Source organism: Daucus carota, chromosome 7, assembly GCF_001625215.2.
Source record: "Daucus carota subsp. sativus chromosome 7, DH1 v3.0, whole genome shotgun sequence".
Taxonomy (NCBI): domain Eukaryota; kingdom Viridiplantae; phylum Streptophyta; class Magnoliopsida; order Apiales; family Apiaceae; genus Daucus; species Daucus carota.
The window spans coordinates 38,871,300-38,895,841 of record NC_030387.2 but is presented as its reverse complement, the minus strand read 5'-3'; the positions used below and the strand labels follow the sequence as shown (position 1 = coordinate 38,895,841).

At 34.4% G+C, this 24,542-nt stretch overlaps 4 protein-coding genes and 1 pseudogene across 4 annotated transcripts; 1 reads left to right on the top strand and 4 right to left on the bottom strand.

The window, feature by feature from the left end:
- Positions 1-3,955: 3,955 nt before the first annotated feature.
- On the top strand, positions 3,956-5,049 carry LOC108194196 (uncharacterized). Its single transcript, XM_017361115.2, has 3 exons — positions 3,956-4,369; positions 4,461-4,582; positions 4,695-5,049. The coding sequence occupies exons 1-3, from the start codon at positions 4,102-4,104 to the stop codon at positions 4,797-4,799; spliced, it is 495 nt and encodes a 164-aa protein (XP_017216604.1). The 5' UTR covers positions 3,956-4,101; the 3' UTR covers positions 4,800-5,049.
- A 2,272-nt stretch (positions 5,050-7,321) lies between these two features.
- LOC108194186 (LIM domain-containing protein WLIM1-like) lies at positions 7,322-9,774 on the bottom strand (annotated as a pseudogene).
- Positions 9,775-10,429: 655 nt separating this feature from the next.
- LOC108194101 (succinate dehydrogenase subunit 7A, mitochondrial-like) lies at positions 10,430-13,134 on the bottom strand. The gene is made up of 4 exons (XM_017360999.2): positions 13,014-13,134; positions 12,828-12,896; positions 11,330-11,432; positions 10,430-10,753 (listed from the first exon to the last, which is right to left on the bottom strand). Exons 1-4 carry the CDS (start codon positions 13,065-13,067, stop codon positions 10,716-10,718), a joined length of 264 nt encoding a protein of 87 aa, XP_017216488.1. The 5' UTR covers positions 13,068-13,134; the 3' UTR covers positions 10,430-10,715.
- Positions 13,135-13,496: 362 nt separating this feature from the next.
- On the bottom strand, positions 13,497-17,027 carry LOC108193813 (calmodulin-binding protein 60 A-like). The gene is made up of 7 exons (XM_017360637.2): positions 16,875-17,027; positions 16,560-16,611; positions 16,164-16,195; positions 15,377-15,873; positions 14,684-14,844; positions 14,357-14,557; positions 13,497-14,264 (listed from the first exon to the last, which is right to left on the bottom strand). Exons 1-7 carry the CDS (start codon positions 16,928-16,930, stop codon positions 13,704-13,706), a joined length of 1,560 nt encoding a protein of 519 aa, XP_017216126.1. The 5' UTR covers positions 16,931-17,027; the 3' UTR covers positions 13,497-13,703.
- An 828-nt stretch (positions 17,028-17,855) lies between these two features.
- LOC108196673 (calmodulin-binding protein 60 A) lies at positions 17,856-22,852 on the bottom strand. Its single transcript, XM_017364070.2, has 7 exons — positions 22,445-22,852; positions 22,228-22,306; positions 20,817-20,869; positions 20,213-20,706; positions 19,526-19,686; positions 18,866-19,069; positions 17,856-18,746 (listed from the first exon to the last, which is right to left on the bottom strand). The coding sequence occupies exons 1-7, from the start codon at positions 22,525-22,527 to the stop codon at positions 18,150-18,152; spliced, it is 1,671 nt and encodes a 556-aa protein (XP_017219559.1). The 5' UTR covers positions 22,528-22,852; the 3' UTR covers positions 17,856-18,149.
- Between the last annotated feature and the right edge of the window lie 1,690 nt (positions 22,853-24,542).

Here is a 24,542-nt window from a genome sequence, read left to right as displayed (position 1 = left end):
TATTTTCACAATTTGTAATTATTTATAGAACTTATTGCACTTTGTAACCCGACACTTTGGCTGATTAGCAAATCAGACCCCACACTTTGAAACGTGACAGTTTGTAACCCTAAGTTTCATTTAGCTTTCGGTTTGTAACTCTGGCCCACACATCCGTTAAAAACAGCCGTTAACTTTAACGGTTTGAGAGCCGTTAACTTTAACGGTTTGAGAGGTAACAGTGTGTATATTAGTTTCTAACAGCTACTTTACTCCACGTGACCCTTCAAAATTTATGTATCATATTTGGAAATTATTTCTTAACACACACAACGATATAAAACAATTTAAAATAATTTTTAAAATACGTATTTAGATTTAGAATTTGAAAATTTATTTATTTTTACATAAACGATGTAACTTATTTTAAAATTTTAAAATTTTTACATAGAGTATCTCATTCATCATGTATCAGTGAGAGATTTATACTTAGCACACAAAATCTCTTTTAAATATATGACAGCTTTTCTCGAAAGCAAAATCATCCAAGAATAATAAATCATTTGTGATTTGTGTGTGAGAGATACATGAGTCCAAACAAGTGCAGTTACTGAGCAAAAGTGAAAAAGCCCTCTGATATCTGCTACAGTACATATAAAAATGCTTGTGGAGGAGGTGAACACTGAAGAGCATGCAAGGGATCAATTCACCATATATTTCATGCCCCCTCAATCTGATAAAAGGCCAAATTAAAGTCATTCTGCGCAAAAGCTTAGCCACCCACTCTGTAGCATGTGGTGCGATTTCCGATGCCCATCAGATTCTTGGGAATTGTCAAATCCATGGTAAGGTATCGTTGCATGTAAATTTCATCCCGCGATTCGTACACTCGACACTCGGACGTAAATACATAATAAACGGGATACTTTCAGCCGGTGTCCAGTAGCACGAGAATGGTGGTGGATACATGGACTTTTCAAATTTATTCCAAGTATTGTGACTTATCTACGCAATTTATGGATCATAATACTCCCTCCATCCCAAATTAGATGAACTAGTTGATTTTGGACACGTAATTTAAGGTGCATTGACCGTATAATCATGAAATTTATTTTTTTAACTTTTCTTTTATAAAAAAAAATTTCGTAATTAAATTTTTATTTGCAAAAATAATATTTCAAAAATAAGTAATGTAGCTATGCGGTTAATGGACTTTAAAGTGCGTGTCCGAAGTCAACGAGCTCATCTAATTTGGGATGGATAGAGTATTACTGATGTCTAATCCATCACAATCAATATTGTTATCATTAATATTGTAATACAAATTCATGGCACAAAATGGGTTTAAATCTTGGCAACATATATGGTGGCCGGTGTCCAATGAACATTCGATGTCTCTGTTTCGATATAAATTTTGGCAAGTTGTAATGCAAATACAACCTCCGTTCATGACTTCCGTATATTTGGTCAAATTGAATGCTTTATTTAATAATTGATGCTCTCTCTAACACAATTACATCCCTATACAACTCCATATATTTCATGTTATTCTACTTCATCGTGTGCTTTTTCTTCTGTGAGCTTATATCCCTGGAGAACTAGGTTTGCAACTTGCAGGAATGGTGAAAACAACAGGCGATTGTTAGGGCTTCTGTTGTTGATTGAGAGACAGAGAGTTTAAGAATTGTAGCAGTCTTGTACAAAAATTTAGAGCTTACGAGAGCCCCGAAAATAATAGTCCTCCGTCAGACTCGCCCTTTACCATTTTTTATCTTGAATATCGTTTTCGATGTTTTTCAATGTTAATTATTTAATATATTGAATGCTAAGATAATAGTATATATATTTTTTTAAGTCAAATATTAAAACTAACAATTAAGAGTTAAATATGAAGAAATATGTATTAGAACAAGAATGAGACAATTATTTAGAGATAATTTTTTTTTAATAAATATGTCAACTGAAAAAGGATGGAGCGAGTTAACAAAAAAAAATGGAATGAGACACGATCATTATAATACTTCTTCTCATGTGTGAAATAAGTAATGTTGTGTTTGGTTGGGGCGAATGGAATGAGTAAAAAATATTTGAAATTAATAGAGATAGGAAGAAAATTTTGAAAAAATTTGAAGGAGTGCAAAATTGTTATGATGAGATTTGAGAATAAATTGAGGATGAGAGAGAATAGAGCATTCCATCTCAAATGGAAGGGGTGATATCTAGCATATAATATAGGGAATGGAATAAAGGAATGGAATGGAAGAAAGAATGAAATTTTTTAAAAATCATATGGTTCATTTTTCATTCAATTCTTTCCAGAATCATTCATCCCAACCAAACACAACATAAACACGTCACCTGAATTGCGAGGGAGGGAGTGCTTTGTGCTTGTATTAATATTTGATTGTTAAACTCAGTTAAAGATTCAATAAACAAGTGTTTGGTAACCTTTGAATAGAAGTAAGGAGTGGATAAACGGTATCCAATCAAAGGGGAATATTGTTGACCGGAGTGCAAAGACAAACGGAACTGCATTTATTTTTGGGACGGGCGTGCGTAACTTACGTGCGCCACGATTATGATGTATTGATGTTCATCATTAACACGTGTCTATCTCTCACTACCATTTCCATACACGTAACTAACTAAAATAATGTATCAACTTGTACATTCTGAAGAATATATAGAGTATCGTAAAAAGCGGAAATCGGATATGATTAATAAAGTCACGATACAAAAAAAAAAATAATTAAACAGAAATTAATTTGCTCAAAAAAATTGAACGGAAATTAATCAATTTGATTGAAGATTAATCAGAATTTTAGCGGTTCAACAAGTTATAATTAGATGACTGCGGTTTGTCTAGTGTGTCCCCATAGACACATGCTAATCGCGAAAAATTTTACATTTGTATATTTTGATTAATGTGATTGGTGTATATGCAGAAGATTCACCATTATTAAGAAGTGAGAATCAATCAATAGCGCTTAACATGTGGTCATGGCCTACCATAAAAAAAATGGATTCACGGATGTTATAGTCATCATCATAACTTATCTTTGAAACATTCTCTGCCACTTCTACATTCTCCATTTCCGTGCACATTTCCACTTCACTTGTCTTCTTACTCCACACAATTTCTTTCTTTAAGAAGGTTTTTGTATGCGAGGATGAAAATCGGAATAAAAATGTAGATAAATGATACTTAGATCGTGAGCGAGAATATAACTCGAAAATGAGAATATATGGAAATGAAGTAAAAAAATAGGGTATTTAAGGAGAATCATATTCCCATTTCAATTCATAAAAACTAATCCAAACACTAATATACGAGTTTGAGATTCCAATTCTCTTTAACGAACTCATTAATGTTAAATAATTTTAGTACTCATGGAACTATAAACAGCTACATATAATATTTATCATTTATATAATATAAGTACACGATATGATATCTATTTTCCAAAATTTTTAAAAATCTTTCCATTATATAAATAGTACTCCCTCCGTTTCAAATTAAATGTCCACTTTAAAAAAATCACACAGTTTAAGAAAAGTGGATGTTCACAAATTAATTGCATTAAATGATCAAAATATGTGGAGTGAGATTGATCTAGGAAATATAAATAAGAGATATGTGGAATAGAATTGACTTTGGAAATATGATTTTGCATTGAAAGTTGAAGTAGACAAGTAATTTGAAACAAAAAATTTTCTTAAAAGTAGACATGTAAATTGAAACGGAGGGAGTATAATTTTAAAGTTTGAACCCTGCCTAAATAAATATCTGAATAAATAGGGTACTTCACTCAATTTCAAGCTCTCACTCATTATCGAGCTGAATTTAGAGTGGATGATAGTGAAATAATTTAATATACCTAACTACCATTGTTGTCATACCAAGCCTACATTATTATACAATATAGTCAAATAGAATTGGCCCCTCTAGAAATAATAGTCTTTTTTATTATTGAGGGGCTGAGACTTTGAGTTTGGTTCTCACAATATAAACAAACTCTTCCCATTTTCTCATACACTATTTTCTTGCTCATCCATCTTGCTCTGCAGCCTCCAAAGCTACACACACTAAAAACACACAGAAAAGGGCTAGGAGTCTAAGAGATGGGGAATTGCCAAGCCATAGATAATGCAAGTCTGGCAATACAACAGCCTTGTGGTAGAGTAGATAAAGCTTACTGGCCCCTCCCTGCTAGCTATGTCATGAAGACCAACCCTGGCTACCATGTTGCTCTTCTCCTCACCACCACTCTGTATCCACCTTCCACCACCACTGCTGACTCGGCTCCTCTTCGCGTTACTCGGATCAAACTTCTCCGCCCCACGGATACTCTTGTTCTTGGCCATACCTATAGACTCGTCAGTTCCCAAGGTACCAGGGTCGCTCTCTGTGGAGAACAGTTAAATTTTTTTAATTTTTTTTATGTTTCGGAAAATTATTTTGTTGATTTGTGAACTTGTAGAGGTGATGAAAGGGGTGTGGGCTAAAAAGCATGCAAAGATGCAGAAGAAAAAACAATCAGAAGCATCATCTGAAGTCATTAATTCAAGTGCTGAAAGTACTCTGAAGAACAAAAACAAACTGGTATGCTTTAATTACACTTTAATTTAGACTCTCATTTGCTAATCCTCTGTTAAACCTTGATTAACATCTTCTTCTTCTTCAACTTGTACCTTACTGATCTTTAAAATTGCAGGTGATAAAGCACGATAGACCGACAAAGACATCATCAAAATCCAGCTCTGTGAGACCAAGAGGATGGCATCCCTCACTGCATAGCATCACCGAGACTGCGAGCTGATCTTTGAGCTGATCTTTTGTGTTTAAGCTTTCACATATGGGGTGAATTTTAATATAACAGTACATCCTAGATGTTTGAAGACCTCTGCGATTGATAAGCTCTGTTTTAACAAGTCGAGACACGTCTCAGATCGCCTTATCAAGGGCTATAATCAAGTTTAGAGCGATGTAAAGCATAAGCAGGGCAATCCGATTTCAAATCCATGTAACCTGGTATTTGTTTTTTTTCAACTGATTTGATTTTTTTTGTCCGGAAACGTTGTTCAGGGATCAGATAGTAGTCGTGTCCAGTTTACAAGACTTTCTACTCATTCTCGTATGTTCGTGTTTCGATTATTCTTATGTTAACTCTTTTTTTCATAACGAGATTATTAAGAGAAGTTAGAACTAAATTCGTAACAAATATACTCCCTCCGTTCAATTTTAGTTGTCACATTTCTATTTTGTTTAGTTGTCATATTTCTATTTTGTTAGTCAAATTGACTAACTTTTGATCAAAGATTATAATTTATAGGTCATTCTTTTATTATTTTAAAAAATTAAAAATTACATCTTAAAATAAATTAAAAGTTGCTTTCGGTGACATTTTTTTTAATATTTTCAATTCGTAAAATATTAATAAATTTCATTCAAATTTTGGTCAATTTGACCGGTACAATACCAAATATGACAACTAAAATGAAACGGGGAGTATCCAGTTGTCGCCAAATTCAAATACATGTATACCTAATTCTCGACAAATTCACATAGGGCTGTAAATCGATACGGATTATCCGGTGTCTCGGCTCATATCCGACTCGAAAATATGATACATGTCTCATATCCGTTTTGAAAACGATCCAAATCTGGCGGAAAAATTAAGCCCGTATAATATATGATCCCGGATACGAGCACATCTATACCCGCTCAGATTCAGTCTCATATAATTTTTCATTATATGATCCTACCCGAATAACCGAATATGATCCACGGTTCATATTCGATTCAAACTCATATACATATTATATTTTAACACCATCATATTTGCAAGCAAATAGTTATCATTTTATAAATTATATCTTATTTAAGTTTATATCTTCATAAAATATGAATTATTTAATGTGATCATGCTTATTATCTTCATATATATTTAATAAATGATATATACCAACATATAATTATAAGTTCTAATTTAAAATTATTATACCTTATAATATTATGTTTACTTAGACTAAATGATAATTATTTGAACAACTAAAATAATAATGATTTTTGATGTTATTGGATCATATCCGGCTCATATTCGATGGATCATAAACTACCCGGTAAAAAAATAAAAAACACGATACCGGATCATATCCGGTTCAGATCCGAATCTCAAATACTCGGGATCGGTTTATATCCGAATAAAACGATCCCGGACCCAAATCTGAACAAGCTAAACATTATATGATCTGGTACTTGAGCAGAGGGGTATCACCCGGATCATTTTACAGCCCTAATTCACAAGACTCCCGTATAAAACTCATTCTCGTATTTTTATATTTTGATCATCCTTGTTTTGACTCTTTTTCATAATGAGATTATATAAAAAAAAATAAGAACCAAATTCGTAATAGATAACTATGGTCAAGCACGATTATTAATATGAAAGTGTGAAGAAACTAATAAAACAAAATTAAGAGTGTACTGTCCCATCATTAGAAATCATAACCCTGAGCCACACGTAACATGCTTAACATCATTATCAAGCTCAAGAAGATGTTCACTTCGAGATAATCAAATCATTCATGCTTAACACAGGGTAATCATGAAATTAAACTCTAAAACACTGGATAACAATTGAATAGTAAACAAATAAGTGATCATCATGCTTTACAACTTTGACTCCTTAAGGCAATCATATCCACCATATCTTTAGTGCATTCTTAGATTCGACCAGACCCACATAGCCGTTAGATCCTTCTACACATACATTTCCACTACAATTAAGATAAATTTATGATATTTCTTTTGATTTAATAAGGGAAAGTTAAAGTTGCACTATTAGTTAACAAAGCCTTGGATTATCTGTGGATGTAAAGAGCCCTAGCCCATGGATTGATAATTAGGTAGCTAGATGCCTTCAATATTATAAAGAGAATATTGCACTTTGTACCTTTGGACTTTGAGTGATTGGCAAATCAGTACCCACATCTACATCTTGAAACGTGACAGTTCGTACCCTAAAGTTTGTATTAGCTTTCAGTTTGTAACCCTGACCCATCACTCCGTTAAATACAAGCATTAATTTTAACTGTTTAAGATGTAACAATGTGTATATTAAATTCTAACAGCTACTTAACCCTATGACCCCTCAAAGTTATATGTATTATATTTTGAAATTATTTATGAAGATACACAATGATGTAAAAAATTACATGTAATGTGGAGAAAACAGAAATTTTACTTATTCAGATTCCACATGTTCTAGTAAAAGCTTAATAAAAAAAAGCATTAAAAACCTGACTTGTCCTCTTCAAAATTGTCTCATGACATAACCTTCCTATATGATTTTGAGGGTGCTTGGTAGGGAGATCTCATCGAAACAATCCTTACTTGCGGAAACAAGTACCTTTGGGAGGTTACTCCGAAAATTTAGGTGAAATCGCATAGGTTTAGTGTTCTCAGTCATCGCGCTAACTTAAATTAATCATGCTTGTCCAGTTGGCTGAAGTTTCCCTTTGCCTTGAAAAGTTGGGAGTGATGGTGCTTACAGTAAAGTTGATGTTCATGAGCCACATAGTTTGACGGACTTATCACACAGCCTCCGTGGCTGCACTTGAAACAAGCCCTGTGGTACGCAGTGCCATCAACGGCCACCTGAAGTAACAGCCATCAGCATCTTCAAGAGGAATTACATTAATATTGCAAACGTAAAATGAACTGTCGATGTGCAAGTGAATAGTGCAAAATTATTTGTTTAAATGTGAAATACTGTTAGAATAACAATATGATCCTGGTAAGCCTCCTCCTAACACCTTGAGGTTTTTAGGAGAATCACTTTACATGGTATAAGAGCTCAGACTCCCGAGTTCCCAACTATTATTTTACAGCCAAAAAAGTAATGAGCCACTGTGAGCTTAAAATTCTTCAATCACATATAAACTCATACCTGTTCTAAAGGGTAAACAGTTTTCTTGCAAGCAACACACTTTTCTTGAGTCCCGCCAAACATACTCGAGACTTTGCTGTTGTTATGGCCCTGAGAATTATGTAATGTAATCACTAAGCGACATATTGATACAACTTTGAAATGCATGCAAACCGATTTACAAATGTGTTGGAGAGGTGATTTGAAAGTTCGACTACCTGTTCAGAAGATCTGTTCACTCTGGTCGTTTTGGGAGTGCCTAGTGAAATCCAAGGGGGTAAATGAGCGTAAGATACATCAAGCTAACAGAGTTACATGATAAAATGTAACAGGAAAGTGAAAAAATACCTTCGAAACTCTTATCAAGGCTGCCAGTCATCTTGAACAGTTGAACAAAATGAGGTTTGCAGTATAGAACTCCCTCGAAGGAGGAATAGTTACTGAGCTGCAAGTAAAGGGGCAGTGAGAACTGAGAACACATTGATAACCTATACTTAAGAAACACCGGAGAAGCTATTTGTCTAAAGAGAAGTGAGCGCTCTAACAGGTACGAATTCATTAGATTTAGACAGAGCTGGTACTAAAATAAAGGGAATCTATGAATTTGCACATATTAGATTCAGATAGTATAGCTGACCCAACAAGGTAAAGTTGTGATTTAAGAACTTTCAATTTTAAAGTTTCCTGACATAAAATGTACAAGCTAACGATAATATCTATGATTAACAAAGTAAGCAGATCAATGTTAAAAGGAAGACATAAATATATACTGTAAATTTATGGTCAGAATAAGACTCCTTTCACTATGATGCTCGACCAAGTTGGCAACAAATGATTTATTAGTTCTGAATATAAGCTCGTCGAGAACCTGATTATGTAGATACATTAACAGATATAGCTCCTAACATTATGATGAAAGATAAGCTTTACAGACTACAGTTCAGAAAAGATATCCATCGCTCTTTACACGGGTCCAACACAACATCAAAAATATCACATATTTCACAAAATGCAAAAAAAAAAAAAAGTAAGACAGAGCCTCACAAAACAAATCCAGAATAAAAGAGTCACACAGTTCAATCCAATTCCATACCCGGATGATAATTAATTTCAACAAAGCTTGTTAATAACAAGATAGGCAACTAATAGCTATGTTATCCGGACTCGACTGAAAGTGTCTCACATGGATACGTGTCTGAGTGTTGGACTCGGCAATATTCTGAAAATTTTTACATGTTTTTGGCCTAAAATAAGTGTCGGAGAGTCCATGCCCATGTCCAAGTATCGAGTGTCCAACAGGAGTACTTCATACAAAATGAAGAGGGGTACTTCAAACAAAATGAAGAGCCGGGGTAACATACACTAATAGTATCACAAAGAACTCAACACAATTCTGCAATTTACAAATTAAACATGTAAAAATAAAACTGATCCTCAACAATCTTTAGCTTCAAGTAGAACCCTCTATCATTAACAGAAGAAGAAGAGTTATATCATCAAGCATATGTACTAAATATGGTTTTGTGATCAGATCATATATGTAAAGCAATAAAATAAATAAAAAAATAAATAAAGAACAGACCTTGAGAGTACCCTTGCAGAGTTGCAGTGGTGACATCTAAAACAAGACTTGTGAAAAACTTTATTATCCGCAGTAAGTTCATCAACCAAATACACAGTCTTGTCACATGCCTTGCACTTCTGTGTTGTTCCTGCAAAGCTTGCCATGGTCCTTCTTGCTCCCCTTCAAATTCCTGAGATCACCCTTTTGTAAAGCTATGAAGTCTAGATGCTAAGACCATAAAACAGAAATGAAAAATCAAGGGTTTGTGAAGAAAGTAGAGAGGTTTGGACTGTATATTTGGTGCAGGGTTTTAAAGGTGTGAATAGAGGTTTTGGGTTAGACTAGGGAGGTACTAGTACAGTACTTGGCCTGTCTTGGGTAAACTTGTAGTTTGCATAGCCAAACAAATGGCCCTTCTGTCGGCTACGTAGTACTGTTTGTAAGAATATAACTTAACACCGGTAATAAAAAAATTTGCGAAATTATACACAGCTAAATTAGCTTGCTTGACGTCTATATATCATTGTATAAAAAAAGCTTTTTACAGCGAATTTTTAAGAGTATACCCGATATGTTTTTATATTGCTCCATTTAAAAAAAATGATAATTATGCATTTACATATATTCAATATAAATTAATTTATCGATTAAAAAAAATATAAATTGATATATAAGCAATACACATATATGAAAAACAGTTGATTGCAAAAAATTCAGATTTGGAAATTTGGGTAAAGTTGAGCAGGTGGTTTTAACTTTTTTCTTTCTTTTGGATATGACAAATTCGAGACTGCACGTCAAAAATGATAATCTTATTTAGGCCAGTCAGCAAGGTAATAAAACACTGTTACTCCTAATAATTTCACTTTATTTGTGGTGGATTTGATCATTGAATACAAGCGGATACAAATCGCTGCGGTCACAAGAGCAAAAAAACTCTCAGGTTTACAAGTCCTTTCCAAGAAAGTTTCTCTGGGTTTTAATTTCCCAAAAAGAAACAACCATTTCATGCTGAAATTATTAAAACCATCAAACAAGGAGAACAACCCATAATTCAAGTCAACAATGGCTGAGATCAGCCGCCAAATAATTCGAATTACAATAGCATTATCTTCCGTTAACAACCTAGAACGATCCACCACCAATAGCTTCTATGGTTTATTGAAATGTAGAACAGCGCGGATGAATAATAGAAAAATGGCTCATTATGCACTTCAACTAGCTCAACTCCTAGCCTCTTTTTACGTTGTAGCTCTCACATATAACTCATAGCAACAACCTGAAACAAATACCAGAAAAAAATGTAAACTTTACTGCTAGCAACACCTAAATCACCACAGAAAAACACTTACAAGCATGTGAAGCTCCAAAACAGAGCCACCGAAAACATAAATAGTATCATAGTACAGATAAAATTTTTAAACAAGTTCATGTGAAATATAATGAACTTGATGAAAAACCATCTCCTTGTTTGAATGACTTTTACACGTGAATGCAATGAAAAACAACAGATCATTAAGCATTTGGGCAAATTTAGGCATTTCGAACTCACAAGGTTGATATTCACTAAATAAAATACCAATGGTAAGGCAGAAAGCACATATTAGAGTTGACTTTAAAAAAAATTAGAGGTCATGTTTGGAGTATTTGCTAAACTGTAGAGAAGATACTGCTCAAATAAGTACAGACTCTACATAAGCAATCATCCCTATCTTCTCTACCATAAGACGGAATCTTGAATGTTCCTAGAGTATGTATGCTTGGCAGTATATATATTTTATTATAAGCTTCTAACAGAGATTAATCATATATCCAAATAATTCATTTCTAAGCTTGTAGTGTAAGAATATTATACCAGCAACAACGACAACAGTGAGAACATCTCCTATCCTCTTAACACGCTTCACATCTTTCTTGTATGATTTAAATCGATCTAGAGCAGGGTCTGGTGCTAATAGCTGCAAAATAGGAAACAATCATTATAATGGATATTATAGGAGAAGAACCATCAAATCAAGTGAATTACATGAATCAAATATGTTTAATGTGACATGCCAAGAACATTTCTTATAGAAAAAAGAGAGAGTGCACAAATTTTGCCATCTCTCACAAATAAGAAAAGAAAGAAAGAATGCATAACTTTAATCTTATTCTACTGGTAGATAGGACTGAATTTCTTTAAACATGCTAACCAGTAGCGCCATGAAACAAAAACAGAAAGCAGCAATATAATCCCCTGCTATTAGAACTGTTTTATTTTAACATCATAAATATCTTGCCAATGGTGCTCCATTTTAATGATCCATAAGGAGCTCAGAGCCCTACTTATAACCAAAAATTATATGAAGAGAAAAATACAAAAACAAATACCCCCTCTGTCTAATTTAATTCTATATGTTTCTTTTTCACTGCTCGACACGCACTTCAATACTCTTATAAAATATAGTTCTATAACTTGTTTTTAAAATTTTCTTTTTCTGAATAAAAATATAACATTCAAACTTTTATTCAGATTAGAAAAATCTTAAAAATAAATTATAGAACTATAATTTACAGGAACATTAAAGTCCGTGCCGCGTCCTCGTCCCCCAATGTATATAACTCAGGGGGACGGAGGGAGTAACAAACAGCGGCACTTTTTGTCCTCTACACAACTGCATCACGATTATTGGTTAAAACTTAGATATAAATATTTCAACTCTGCTTTATTCATTCTATAATGAATTCACGAATGAGCAGCTTGAACACTGCTATGCCCAAAGATGTGTCCTATGCAAGACAAGATGTATTCGAAGTTGCACCATAACTATACAGAAGTAGCCAATATCATCCTTTATGCTGGTCAGGTTGCAAAGTATAAAGAGTCATTTACTCAACTTTAGGCTTGGAGTCTTTTATTGGGCGGTGGTGCAGTAAAATCATACTTAGCCATAGTAATCCTATAGGCTATTTTTAAACACTTGCCTGTTCATTTTAGCGGGGATACTCATACTCCCTCACCGGGTTGAACAAAGTCATTTTAGATGAAAATTTAAACAGTTGAACAAATTTAAAGAGCATCGGAATACTTGAAATAAAACCAAGCATCATCATAAAACTACACTCATAAAGCCAATTACGCCTTCAATTCAATCAACTAGTTTCCTCCAGCCTAAACCCTAGCAAATTATATTAATCCGTGATTATTGTTTACCAGCACATTAACTGACCTACTAGTATCTTAACTATTAAACTACAAAATTTCCCCTCAAATTTCTTTTTCATGAAAACAAATTTAATCACGAAAAATAAACATAAAATTTGAATCATTTATCTACTACAATTCAATTAAAAGGGTAAAGAAAAACACTCACGGCCTTCTCGCGAGCACCTAGCTCCGTGTGTATTCCTCGCCTCAGTTGACGTGATAAATCATTTGTTTTCTGCACACGACATAGATTAAATTACATACATAGATCTATATGATTTGAGAGAGAGGGAGAGGGAGGTAGAGAGAGAGAGAGAGAGAGGAGAGGGAGAGAGAGAGAGAAGGGAGGTACCTGAGCATGGGATCGAAGCTGAGAGAAGAGAGAATTATTGCATAAGAAAGCCATTGAGATTTTTGGTTTCAGTCTCCCCACTCCAGAAACGAAACTATAGGCTAATACTGTATATTTTCTAAAGCCGTCATATTTAAGAAAATGAGTACTGTATTTATTTTTTAAAAAGAAAAATTTATATATATATATATATAATATTTTTTAATATTATATATCTTATTTAATAAGCGTTTTTAATAATAAGTCATTTATTTTTAAAAATTATATTTATATGTTTTTTTTTCAAAATAAATAAGTGACTTATTTCAAATTTTCAGGTTTTTAAATATTTAGTCATTATTTCTATCAGCCAAACATAACATCAAAGTTTCAAAAAGCACCACTGGGGTACTGCACATTTACACTCAAAAAATGCACCAACAAATTAACTAACCACTGTTTTTTTTCTGATAAGAGTTGAAGGAACAAATTCATAGCAGTAGAAGTATGAACAATGTGGTCCAACATATCAATAAGCTTAGGCTTCAAAAAGAAATTACACATGAAGAATAAGTAGGAACAAATGAACAGTTGTTAAGGAACTATAACAAAGAGAACGAATTCAATGTAAACAAATAGGGAACCAAATTCTTTCCTAGTTTTGCAGCAGCAGAATTGCAGAAATGTGACATAATGTTTCTTGTCCAGGTTTTACTTGTGTACCATTGAAGAAAACTTGCGTTTTTTCTGAGCACCAAACCTTCCCATGGCTCCGATGGACTTCACTGTCACTATTGCATTCAGAATAGTAAGAACTCTCCTCCATCTTTGCCAGACATCGATAGTGGAAATAGCCTGAGGATTAAGAAGAAGGATTCCGGGGGTGGATTGATCACCCTGCGACATGCTCGGGGTCTGGCATTGATGGTTGCTGATTAACGGTGGCAGCATGGTGTCATTGCTGTGATGATGAGCACTCTCTGGACTGTACATTGGGTAATTAAGGAGCACTTGAAGAAAGTCCATGCTACCATCACTCCGAATGCGACCTTGATCCGGCCTACTTGATTCAGCAACACAACTAATGGATGGAATGTTAGCTTGAGGCAAGGTACCTGCAGGCTGTGCATAATCATCTGTATTTTCATTAGGATTCTTCTGCCCTAGTGACCCTGAAAAGGGAGGACTGGTTTTTATGAAAGAATTGTCATCATTATAAGGGGTTAATTCGCCTCGCTGAAATGCACGCATCACCAACTTGCGGGCATTCGTCTGTCATCAAATTAATTCAAAATATCATAATTTTCCTGAGAACAGATGAAATAAAAGAATATCAAGGAAAAGGCTGAGAGTCGAGACTGCACCTTTTCTAAATCAGACAGTCTATCAACAGGAACACTCTGGGATTCCCTGAGTATTCCCTTCAACTCTCCCACAACATTAAAAACCACACCATGTGTATGTTCTGGATCGGGATGATAACAATATCGCACAGTTTCATCAATTAAACATGTACGTGCGTGTTCTGTTATCGCATCCCATGTTTTAGGATGAGCTCTGAGTATCTACGGACATCACAATAACCATATGATTATGATTACCTTTCATTAGCTATGAAAATTTCTAATATAATCTCACAATATACTTATGGAATACTTTTAAGAACATAAATTGGGAAGAGGCAGAATTACATTTTCAAGTCTTTCAGGTTCCATAACAAGGAGTTTAAGAAAATCCCCCACGCTTTCTATGTTCTCTCCCCTCAAACGCTCACGAAATGTACCTCTCTTGCCTATCTTGTTTAATCTCCATATCTCATCAGATAAAGCTGGTGGATATTTTTTCAAATATACTGCAAATGAAAACCATCAGGTTAACAAGATAGGCAAAAACAAGTATGCTATGCATATTTCCTATAATTTGGTAATAAAACTTCATAGGATTCTGAGTGACCGAATTTTGTTAATATTTATATGCTTAAGATAATCCATGTACTTCCCTGCATTCGAACTAAAGCTTAATAATGGTTGTTAATACAATTCATCCAAATGAAATCCAAATTCAATATGTAAATAATTAAATTACTATATTAAGATATAATTTATATCTAGCATCTTGAGAGAAAGTTGGGTTGAAAGCAAGACAGAATTGACATACATCACGGAGGATGCTAATGTAGTTCCCATTGTTTTCAATCCAATCTCCAACACATAAAGATCCAAAATCAAATGATTATAATACAATCAATATGTCTATGCACAATGTTTTTTTTCCCAGCATCAAGTATACTTGGTTGTCATTGTAACCGATTACTGCAGCAATAATATAAATGGAAGCATCAAGTAATTTAATACGACAAACAAAAGAAAGTATGAGATACTAACATTTGGTTCGGGAATCTTTAAGCATGAAACCCTCTGTCATTGCTGGCTGTATCGTAGTACCAGGGAAGTTATCCACAACCCTTGCAGCAAGTGACAACTGACAGATCTTCACCCAGCCAGAATTATGAATGAAAGAAAGCTCACCTATGTCACAACATCCTTCTTTGAGCTTCAACATAGTGTTTCCTTTGAGTAAAGATTTCTTTCCTTTTATTGTTTTGACAATCTTCTTCTCAAAGTCCTCCTCAACTGTCAAATTATCTCCTCCATGACCATCGGAATCTCCCTGGAGAACCACTAGTTCAATATTTGCATTGGCTTCACGTCCTGACGTAACAACAGCTCCAGTTGCACAGTCATATAAAGCCACTCTGATTGAGGCACATCCTTCTGCTTTGATTTTCTGTCCAGTGAAAACCGGGGTAGAAATCCTGTCCAAGAACTTCAATTCGAACCTTTGTGACTCCGAACTACTTAACAATAGTTTACAACATTTGCTGGATTATTAGGAGCAAAGGATTTGTCAGGTATATGAGAGTTAAAAGCTAGAATAGACCTCGGCTAAATTTCAAAAGTCAATTGAAATAAAAACCATATCCCAATTGTTTTTCAAATATCAGTAGAATTATTTTTCGCAGCCTGGCTGTGGCTGGCCTACAGAATCAAGGGTTAAAATTGTATTACTCACAAGTGTCTAGTAGTCTTGGTTGGGCGCTATTTATTACCACATCCGAATTCAAAAAAAAAAACAGATATATTTAATCAAAAACAATTCACAGTTTCATACCATTTAGGAGATAACTCCAATGCCATTTCAACCTAAAATACACAGGCAATTAGCAATATTCAGTTCTGACATAAAAAAAAAAGGAAAAAAAGAAGCAGCAGCAGCAGCAATATTCAGAACTTTCCGAGGCAGCCGGCTATCTCCCAGCAAAGACATAAAATTTATACATAATTGAGCTCAAAAACATTATAAACTGAGAGATACAAATCCCTGCATATATAGTTATAGGTCGGACAGTGAGAATAATTATTTTGCACTCTTGAAAAAATACATAATCCGTGATTTTTCAAGAATACAAAATAACTATTCTCACCGTTCTCGCATTAAGACCCGTTCCTCATAAACTGCGACCATATAATTACTAATACACACAACAAACACGAAAAATGAACTCACAATCTCTGGCACAAACACACGGAACAACTCCCCAATCACTTCAGGCTCCACCCTGGAAAACAAGCAAGCAAATAAATCAAAAGATATACTCTATCTTATCCGACTCTTCAATTTGGGTCAGAAACCTGCGTCGTAACACTTGAACATGAGTATTGACACTTATTTTAAGTCAAAAACATGTAAAACTCTCACAATATTACCGAGTCCGACACTCGTACACATATCGAACACTTTTAGTTAGAGTCCGGATAACATAGATACTAGTAATTAGATAACAATGCAGTTTGAGAAAATAGTGTGCTCGAAATCACTTACTTTCTTATTGCAAGGATCTTGGAAAGTTCATCCTGAAATTTTGAGTGATTAGTCATAATTACACTTGAGTAGTACTTAACTGTATGTTGTGCAAGTGTTTGAGGTTGAAGTGGCCAAGTTAGTTGTGAGTTGCTATAATTAGATTATGGTGTCTGAGCGTTTATTTATAGAAAGAAAAGGTTTCATAATCAGAATTTCTAGGAACCTAACAACAGTTTAAGCTACCCTTACGCGTGTTGTATACACGGCAAATTTACAAAGCTCACACCGTATAAATATAGAATCTTTGGAGTTTGTGTGGGTTAGCCATTGACTCGGAGTCTTGGTTTAGGTAAATTATCTTTTTCATTTTATTTTGAGGACATAGAATTCATTTTAAATTTGACAAATTTAAATAACTTTTTCAATTTTATACTTGTACAGTTATAAATATATGAAAGCAGAGCAAATGTATGACAATTGACAATAAACGGCCGATGTAGCGTGACATTGTGAACCGAAGAAAATATGAATTGATGTTTCATTATAACTACGAACTCATGATTATATTTGCGCAAGCTGGGAAATAATTACATGATAGGCTTCCATATATACATTTGTCTGAGGCATATATCATAAAATAGTAGGTAAAGTTATTTTATTGCTTATTTTGCTATCTATAAAAAATCTAATTTCATATTTAATGTTGCGAGATATAGGAGAGAATTTAAAAAATATTAAATATAAGAATCAACAGAAAAATAGACGTATTTATTAGGATGTATTTCAAAAAGAATTGTACTTAAGATATATCTAAATACACATAAGTATTTATAATTATTGATTTACACATAAGTATTTATAATTATTGATTGAATATCTCCTTGATTATATAGATTCAGTGTATACATTGTTCTATAAATGAAAAGATACATGTTCGAAATATAATTTTATGTAAGTGGGAGTTCGAGAATATCTAGATTTATGTTGCATTTACGACAATTATATTTCAACTCCACAATTATATACAATGAAGATTACATACCATTGTGCAACTACAATTCACAGCTTATTCATTGAAAATCAAGGAAAATAAGGTGCAATCAAACGGTTCAAAGAGACAAGTTCTGACAATTCGCTAGTACAAAGCTTAATGACTTGTGAACTAACAGTTTGTATATACGCCTAGAACTCTCCCTCAAAAAACTGCACACCTTAATTAGTCGGGAAGGATTAATGTCTGCATTCCTGGTCCGAATGAATTTGTTCCGACGACATGCTTCTTTATTTGTCCTATTACAGGGATTTCCTTGCAACGATCCTCAATATTGAGAACCATCTAAGAACACTGAAGAGTATTATCCATCTCCTGTGAGCTTTGACAATAGCAACAGCAGCCGCAGAATGAGCATACATGAAACCGTCAACCATCCCATGTTGATCGGATTGTGATCCTAGACTTGCATTCTGAAGAGAGAAATCAGTGTCAAGATACTGCAGATGTTCATCGCATAGGCTTGGTGTGAAGGGTTCGGGTTCACAGATGAGGGATTCTGTGGCCTGATTCTGGAAAATCATAGTTTCGCTAAACCTTGAATCTATGGATTCTATAAAATGTATGCCATGGTCATCAACCTTACTGGAGCACCCAATGGAAAAAATAGATGGCATAATATTTGGAGTAGAGGCAATCAGTTGTGGATAATCAAAGCTAATTCTATCAAGAGATGAAATATCAATGATATTAGAGCTCTCGGCCATTGGTGATGAATTTGTAGGGTAGTGAACATCTGATAACAACGAACATCCATTAACAAGAAAGGTCTCATCATCACAAGAGGTTACTTCCTCCCATTGTTTAAATGCTAATATCACCAGACGTTGGGCTTCCGCCTAAAGACAATGTATATTATAAAAGATTAGTATTATTACTAGTACATCCCTAAAAACAAAGGTCTTAATTCAACAAGCATAACTGAGGTGTTTGCATAATAAAGGAAGCACAGGCGTACCAATTCTGTTTCAGACAGCTTATCGGAAGAAACATACTGACATTCTGAAACCATTCCCATCACTTGTCCTACAACATTGAAGACCACAGCAGTCTTTTTCTCAGCTGTATGGCTGTACACGTGTACTGTCCTACCAAGTTCACATGTCCTAGCATGATCTACAGTAACTTCCCACATTCTAGCTGACATTCCTGCGCCAAGGATCTGCAGGAGCAGCGTACAATTACTTTAAATGCCAAGGAACCAATCCCCCCACCCCTCCCCGGCGCGCCAACAGGAAGCTTCATATTTAAAAATTAGTAGAGGTAATAACATCATGAAGTTTATTCATTATAAATCAAATGAAGACTATCTGCCAAAGATCACATATTACTTTAAAACTAGTCTGCCAACTGTAGCTATGCATTTGAAATTTAACATGAACGTGTCCTCAAAGTGGTTAAGTCGTGCACAATATAGAAGGAAAAGAGGCACTGATAAAACTGTTATTTGTTTTGCCACAGCAGAGGAGTTATTCACCAATCAACAATTTTTAAACATAATATATTACATTGCACTTCAATATATATACACTGGAAGAAGACTTAACTTCCTTAGCAAAATCCCAACTTATATAATGAACTTGCAATTATAAAGATGTACTGGAAAGCAAATTCTTACATCACGCAGCTTTGCAGGGTCTAGGATGAGTAAGGTCAGAAAATCCTTGACAGTCTTGATATTTTCTACACTCAAACGTTTGTGAAAAGCTCCATCTTTGCTGATCTTCTCTAACCGCCAAACCTCATCCGACAGACATGGAGGATGGTGTTTTTTATATACTGAAAAAAGACGGAAAGACCTTATTAGTATATGTATTCAGCTACATGACCTATATTGTACCAGTTTAGCATGTTTTGTGTTGCAGGTTTATCCATCATGCATTCTTTTAACAGCATAACAGTTGGTAAGACACTAAGACTGCTGTCGGTGACAACATTTAGCATGCACTACAGTACATAATACAGAGGTAATTATCATGCAACATGGACAATATAAACTGATCATTACAAGGAATTTATAAAAGTTTCTGCACCACATCACCATATAATAGATACCAATTTAAATTTATAGCAAGTCTTATCTTTCATCTCCCTCTTTATAAAACCAGTAACTGAACAACGAACTCCCATAATTATCCTAAATACTATTGACTGGTTTTTCATTTCTTTTGTCTAAACTGTTTGCACTGGAAATGGCAATTTTGTGTTGTGAGTATTGAATTTGATAAATGAAAAAAACAAATAAAAAAAAGGGCAAGAGAGTAATGATAATGGCATAAAACATGATGAGGTTCATAATACTAACATTCTCCACGGTGATCCCTGACAATGAATGACTCTGTCTTTGCTTCTCTTACTCTAATTCCATTTTTATCATCCACAACTCTTGCCCCCAACCTAAACTTGCGGCTTCTTGTCCAGCTTGAATTATCTGTAAAATAAATCTCACCAACTAAACCAACACCATGTTGAAGAGTCAGTAATGCATCTCCAGTAAGAAGAGCCTTTTTCCCAGCCCTCTCCTTGACAAGGTTATTTTTGAATTCCTCAGCAGTCCAGTTTTCACCTTCATTACCATCAAAGTCACCCTCAAGAACGACAATTTCAACAGTTCCCGAGGATATAGGCCCTCTAGTAACAACCTGCTCAGATACACCGTCAATTAAAGCTATTTCCATGGCAGCGCCTTGATCTCCTTCAATACGAGATCCCGTGAATACTGGAAGTGAGATACCCTTAACAAAGTGTAACTGTAAGTTCTTTGAGTCAGGAGGCTGCATCTCCTCGTTAGAAGAGTCCCTAAACAAACAAGGTGGAAGCATATCAAAACGAAGTATGATTCTTATATACGAGACTCTCCCCATTAAGTAAATTTAATAGTGCAGGACTCTAATAACTATTATGTGTACCAGTTTATACTGTCCATGTGCCTTCTCACAGCCAAATCAACTTCCTCTTTAACCTGCACCACCAACAGCCACAGATGAGCAACAAATTTCAAACAGCTCATATAATCAGCAACAGTTCCCAGAGCCACAACTGGAGAACACAGAAACCAGAGCATGTTTGCATGATGAAAATCATGTATTGTGCCACCCCCATTTTCAGGATTAGAGTAAAATTATGGACTTGTATTTTAAGTACTTGGCATCTCCAACAAATATGGTTGGTGGGGTAATTTCATGCTAATTAAAACATAAGATGTTGGAGTAAGTGCATGGTTTGTTCGATCATTAGTGTAACAGGATAAGTTTACCAATCGTTATTTATATATTTTTATTATTTTAAACACAAGTTCATTATTAGTGGCAACAGGACTGGTCCTTTTTTTGGTCATATAACATGCCAAGAATCAATTGCTCCTTACTTCATTGGTTCCCTCAAAATATTTAGATTTTTACTCAGTTTAGTTGGAGGAATGAATTTTACTTGAAAGAATGAATTTGTATGGGATGGAAAAAAAATTTACTTTTTTATTAAAGGATGCAATTGTACTTTTTGTCAGCAAGATTTAAAATTTTCAGTCACGCATCCATATCATTTACACAATAGGCTTCGCTTATTTGTCGGAAAATATTTTCCAAGATGTGACTTTTCAGCATTTGGAAAATATTTTCTACAGTCACACAAGCGAAGGAAAAATAGAAATTCTATAAACCTTGTGCTATTGTTTGGTCCTTGTAAAATAAAATGTTTTCCAGAAGAGATAAATGCTATAAATTCCTGGAAACACACTGCCCCTTCCCAAAAGAGGAAAACATTTTCCAAATTGAACATTTATCACCAATCTTCATATTTTTTTCATGGTCGTCAAATTCCAGAATTTTTTTAATATTTTCCAAAATCAAGTTATTTTCGGGAAAACAAACGGAGCCTTAAACTAGAAGTCAATCAACTCAATCCTAGCAATTAGAGATAGACTTCTTTTCCTATTTCTGCATATTTTGTTCCACTCTTATTTTGAACATATTCCTTCTTATATTGAGATCAACTTCTTATTCCTGCTTATGTTGTTCAGATAGCTCATCTTAGACCAAATTCGTAGCAAACTTTTACTTTGGGATAGAACTCTTATTCCTACTCATTTTCACAAACTCTTAATTTTGTTCACAAACTCTCTATTCATTCCTACCTCATTGAAGCCGCTTTTAACCTAATGGCTAAACAGTGTCCACTAATACCCAGAAGTTAACTATGCAATTAAAATGCCATCAGATCATGACAACTCACAGTAGCTAATTAGTTAATTAGCTATGTAAAACTCGCCCACTTAATTTACTAAACAAACGAGTGAGTGAAAGTTAGGTAAGCTAAACTCACAATTCTCCTGATCAAGGGCTCCAATACCGGAACAATATGCTGCTGAAGGTTTCGAAACTTCATCACTTCCCGCATTGCACTGTCACCAATAAAATCACACATATACATCAGTTGAGTAAAATTAACAATTTCAAAGTAGAGAGAGAGAGAGAGAGATGAGACAGAGAGACTAGAGAGAGGGAGAGAGAGACGAGACAGGGAGGGAGAGAGAGATGACCTTCTAGGAGATTTGCGGCGCATATCATCGGAGCTATAACCATCCTCGTCTTGCAACAACCGCTGATGTCGCTTCTGCGACATAATTAAGAGTAGGTTTGCGGTTAAACAGCGTTGGATGTGTACGGAGAAGAGGAGTAACCATGAAGATGAAAGTGGAATGATGAGGGTGTGTTTGTTGAGGAGACAGAAGAACCAACATGCGATGTTAGTCAGATGAAGATAATAGGGGAATAATATTAGGTCTCTTGTATTTATTCAATTATTTTATTTTTATTTTATTTTACTACTGCTGCTCTTAGATTTATCTGCGTATATACTACAGCGTGATTGTGATAAGAGGGGTGGTGAGAGCGTGGACAGCGTGGTAGGGAAACAAAGAGAGAGAGAGGTCAGGGGCAGAGAGATTAAGGGAGAGAGATTGGGTTCGAGAGAGATGACTGGATGGGGAGAAGATGCGGGGCCCACAAAAGCGCGTAAATACAGCGTAAGGAAAAAACAAGACATTATGGTAAGTGGGGTCAACGTGGAGTTACTATTAGAAAATGAGAAAAACTTTGTGTGGAATGAAAAGATGAATAATAATTATTATTATGTAAAAATACTTAAAATAGTTTTGTAAAGAGATTATTAAGTTGAGATCAGAGGATGAAATTATCGTTTAGAGTTTTAGTTGCAAGTTCGTTGTTTAGTCAAAGGGATACGCCATGTTACATAGGCATGAGTATGGTTCGGTTTTGACTTAAAACCGCATCGTAATCATATTAATTCGGTTGCTAAAATCAAAAACCAAAACCAAACCATATATGTAGGGCTGTAAAATGATCCGGGTGATCCCGGGTACCCCTCTGCTCAAGTACCGGATCATATTATTTTTAGTTTGTCCAGATTTGGGTCCGGGATCGTTTTATCCGGATATAAACCGATCCCTGGTATTTGAGATTCGGATCTGAGCCGGATATGATCCAATATCGCATTTTCTATTTTTTTACCGGGTAGTTTATGATCCATCGAATATGAGCCGGATATGATCCACTAACATTAAATATCATTATTATTTTAGTTGTTCAAATAATTATCATTTATTCTAAGTAAACATAATATTATAAAGTATAATAATTTTAATTTAAACTTATAGTTATATTTTGGTATATATCATTTATTAAATATATATGAAGAAGATAAGCATGACCACATTAAATAAATCATATTTTATGAAGATATAAACTTAAATAAGATATTAAAATTTTATAAAATGATGACTATTTACTTGCAAATATGATGGTCTTAAAATATAATATGTATATGAGTTTGAATCGAATATGAACCGTGGATCATATTCGGTTATTCGGGTAGGATCATATCATGAAAAATTATATGAGACCGAATCTGAGCGGGTATAGGTGTGCTCGTATCCGGGATCATATATTATACGGACTTAATTTTTTCGCCAGATTTGGATCGTTCTCAAAACAGATATGAGACATGTATCATATTTTCGAGCCGGATATGAGCCGAGACACCGGATAGTCCGTATCGATTTACAGCCCTACATATATGAATGGTGCGGTTCGGTTTTTTTAATTCGGTTTCGGTTTTAAATGGTGCGGTTTCGCTTTCAAAACCGAACATATATAATGTTTTTTTGTTGTGTTTATTTATCTAATTTTAGTAAGACTAGTACTAGTATTGCAATTAACATCAGTAAACATCGACATAAAAATATGCAGAGGAAGTGACTGCACAACTCTTGCCAGACATGCTGTGATTGAATGTAATCTGATTCCTAATGTAAAAATCACAAGAACACATCTTATGTAACTTTGTACAATATACAGAATGGAATGGCTAGTGCCACATATGCATATAAACAATTACAGAAGTCAGGGAATAGATGAGCACCTGATGATAGTTATAAAATAGAATGTAGAGAATAATATTACAAAATAGTAGAATTAATATATAAATATATATAAAAAATATATATAATTTTATTCGGTTCGGTTTGTATTCGGTTTAAAAAAATCTAAAACCAAACCGCAACCATATTATTGGTTCGGTTTTTATTCGGTTTGGTTATTAGTTGGTTCGGTTTTTAA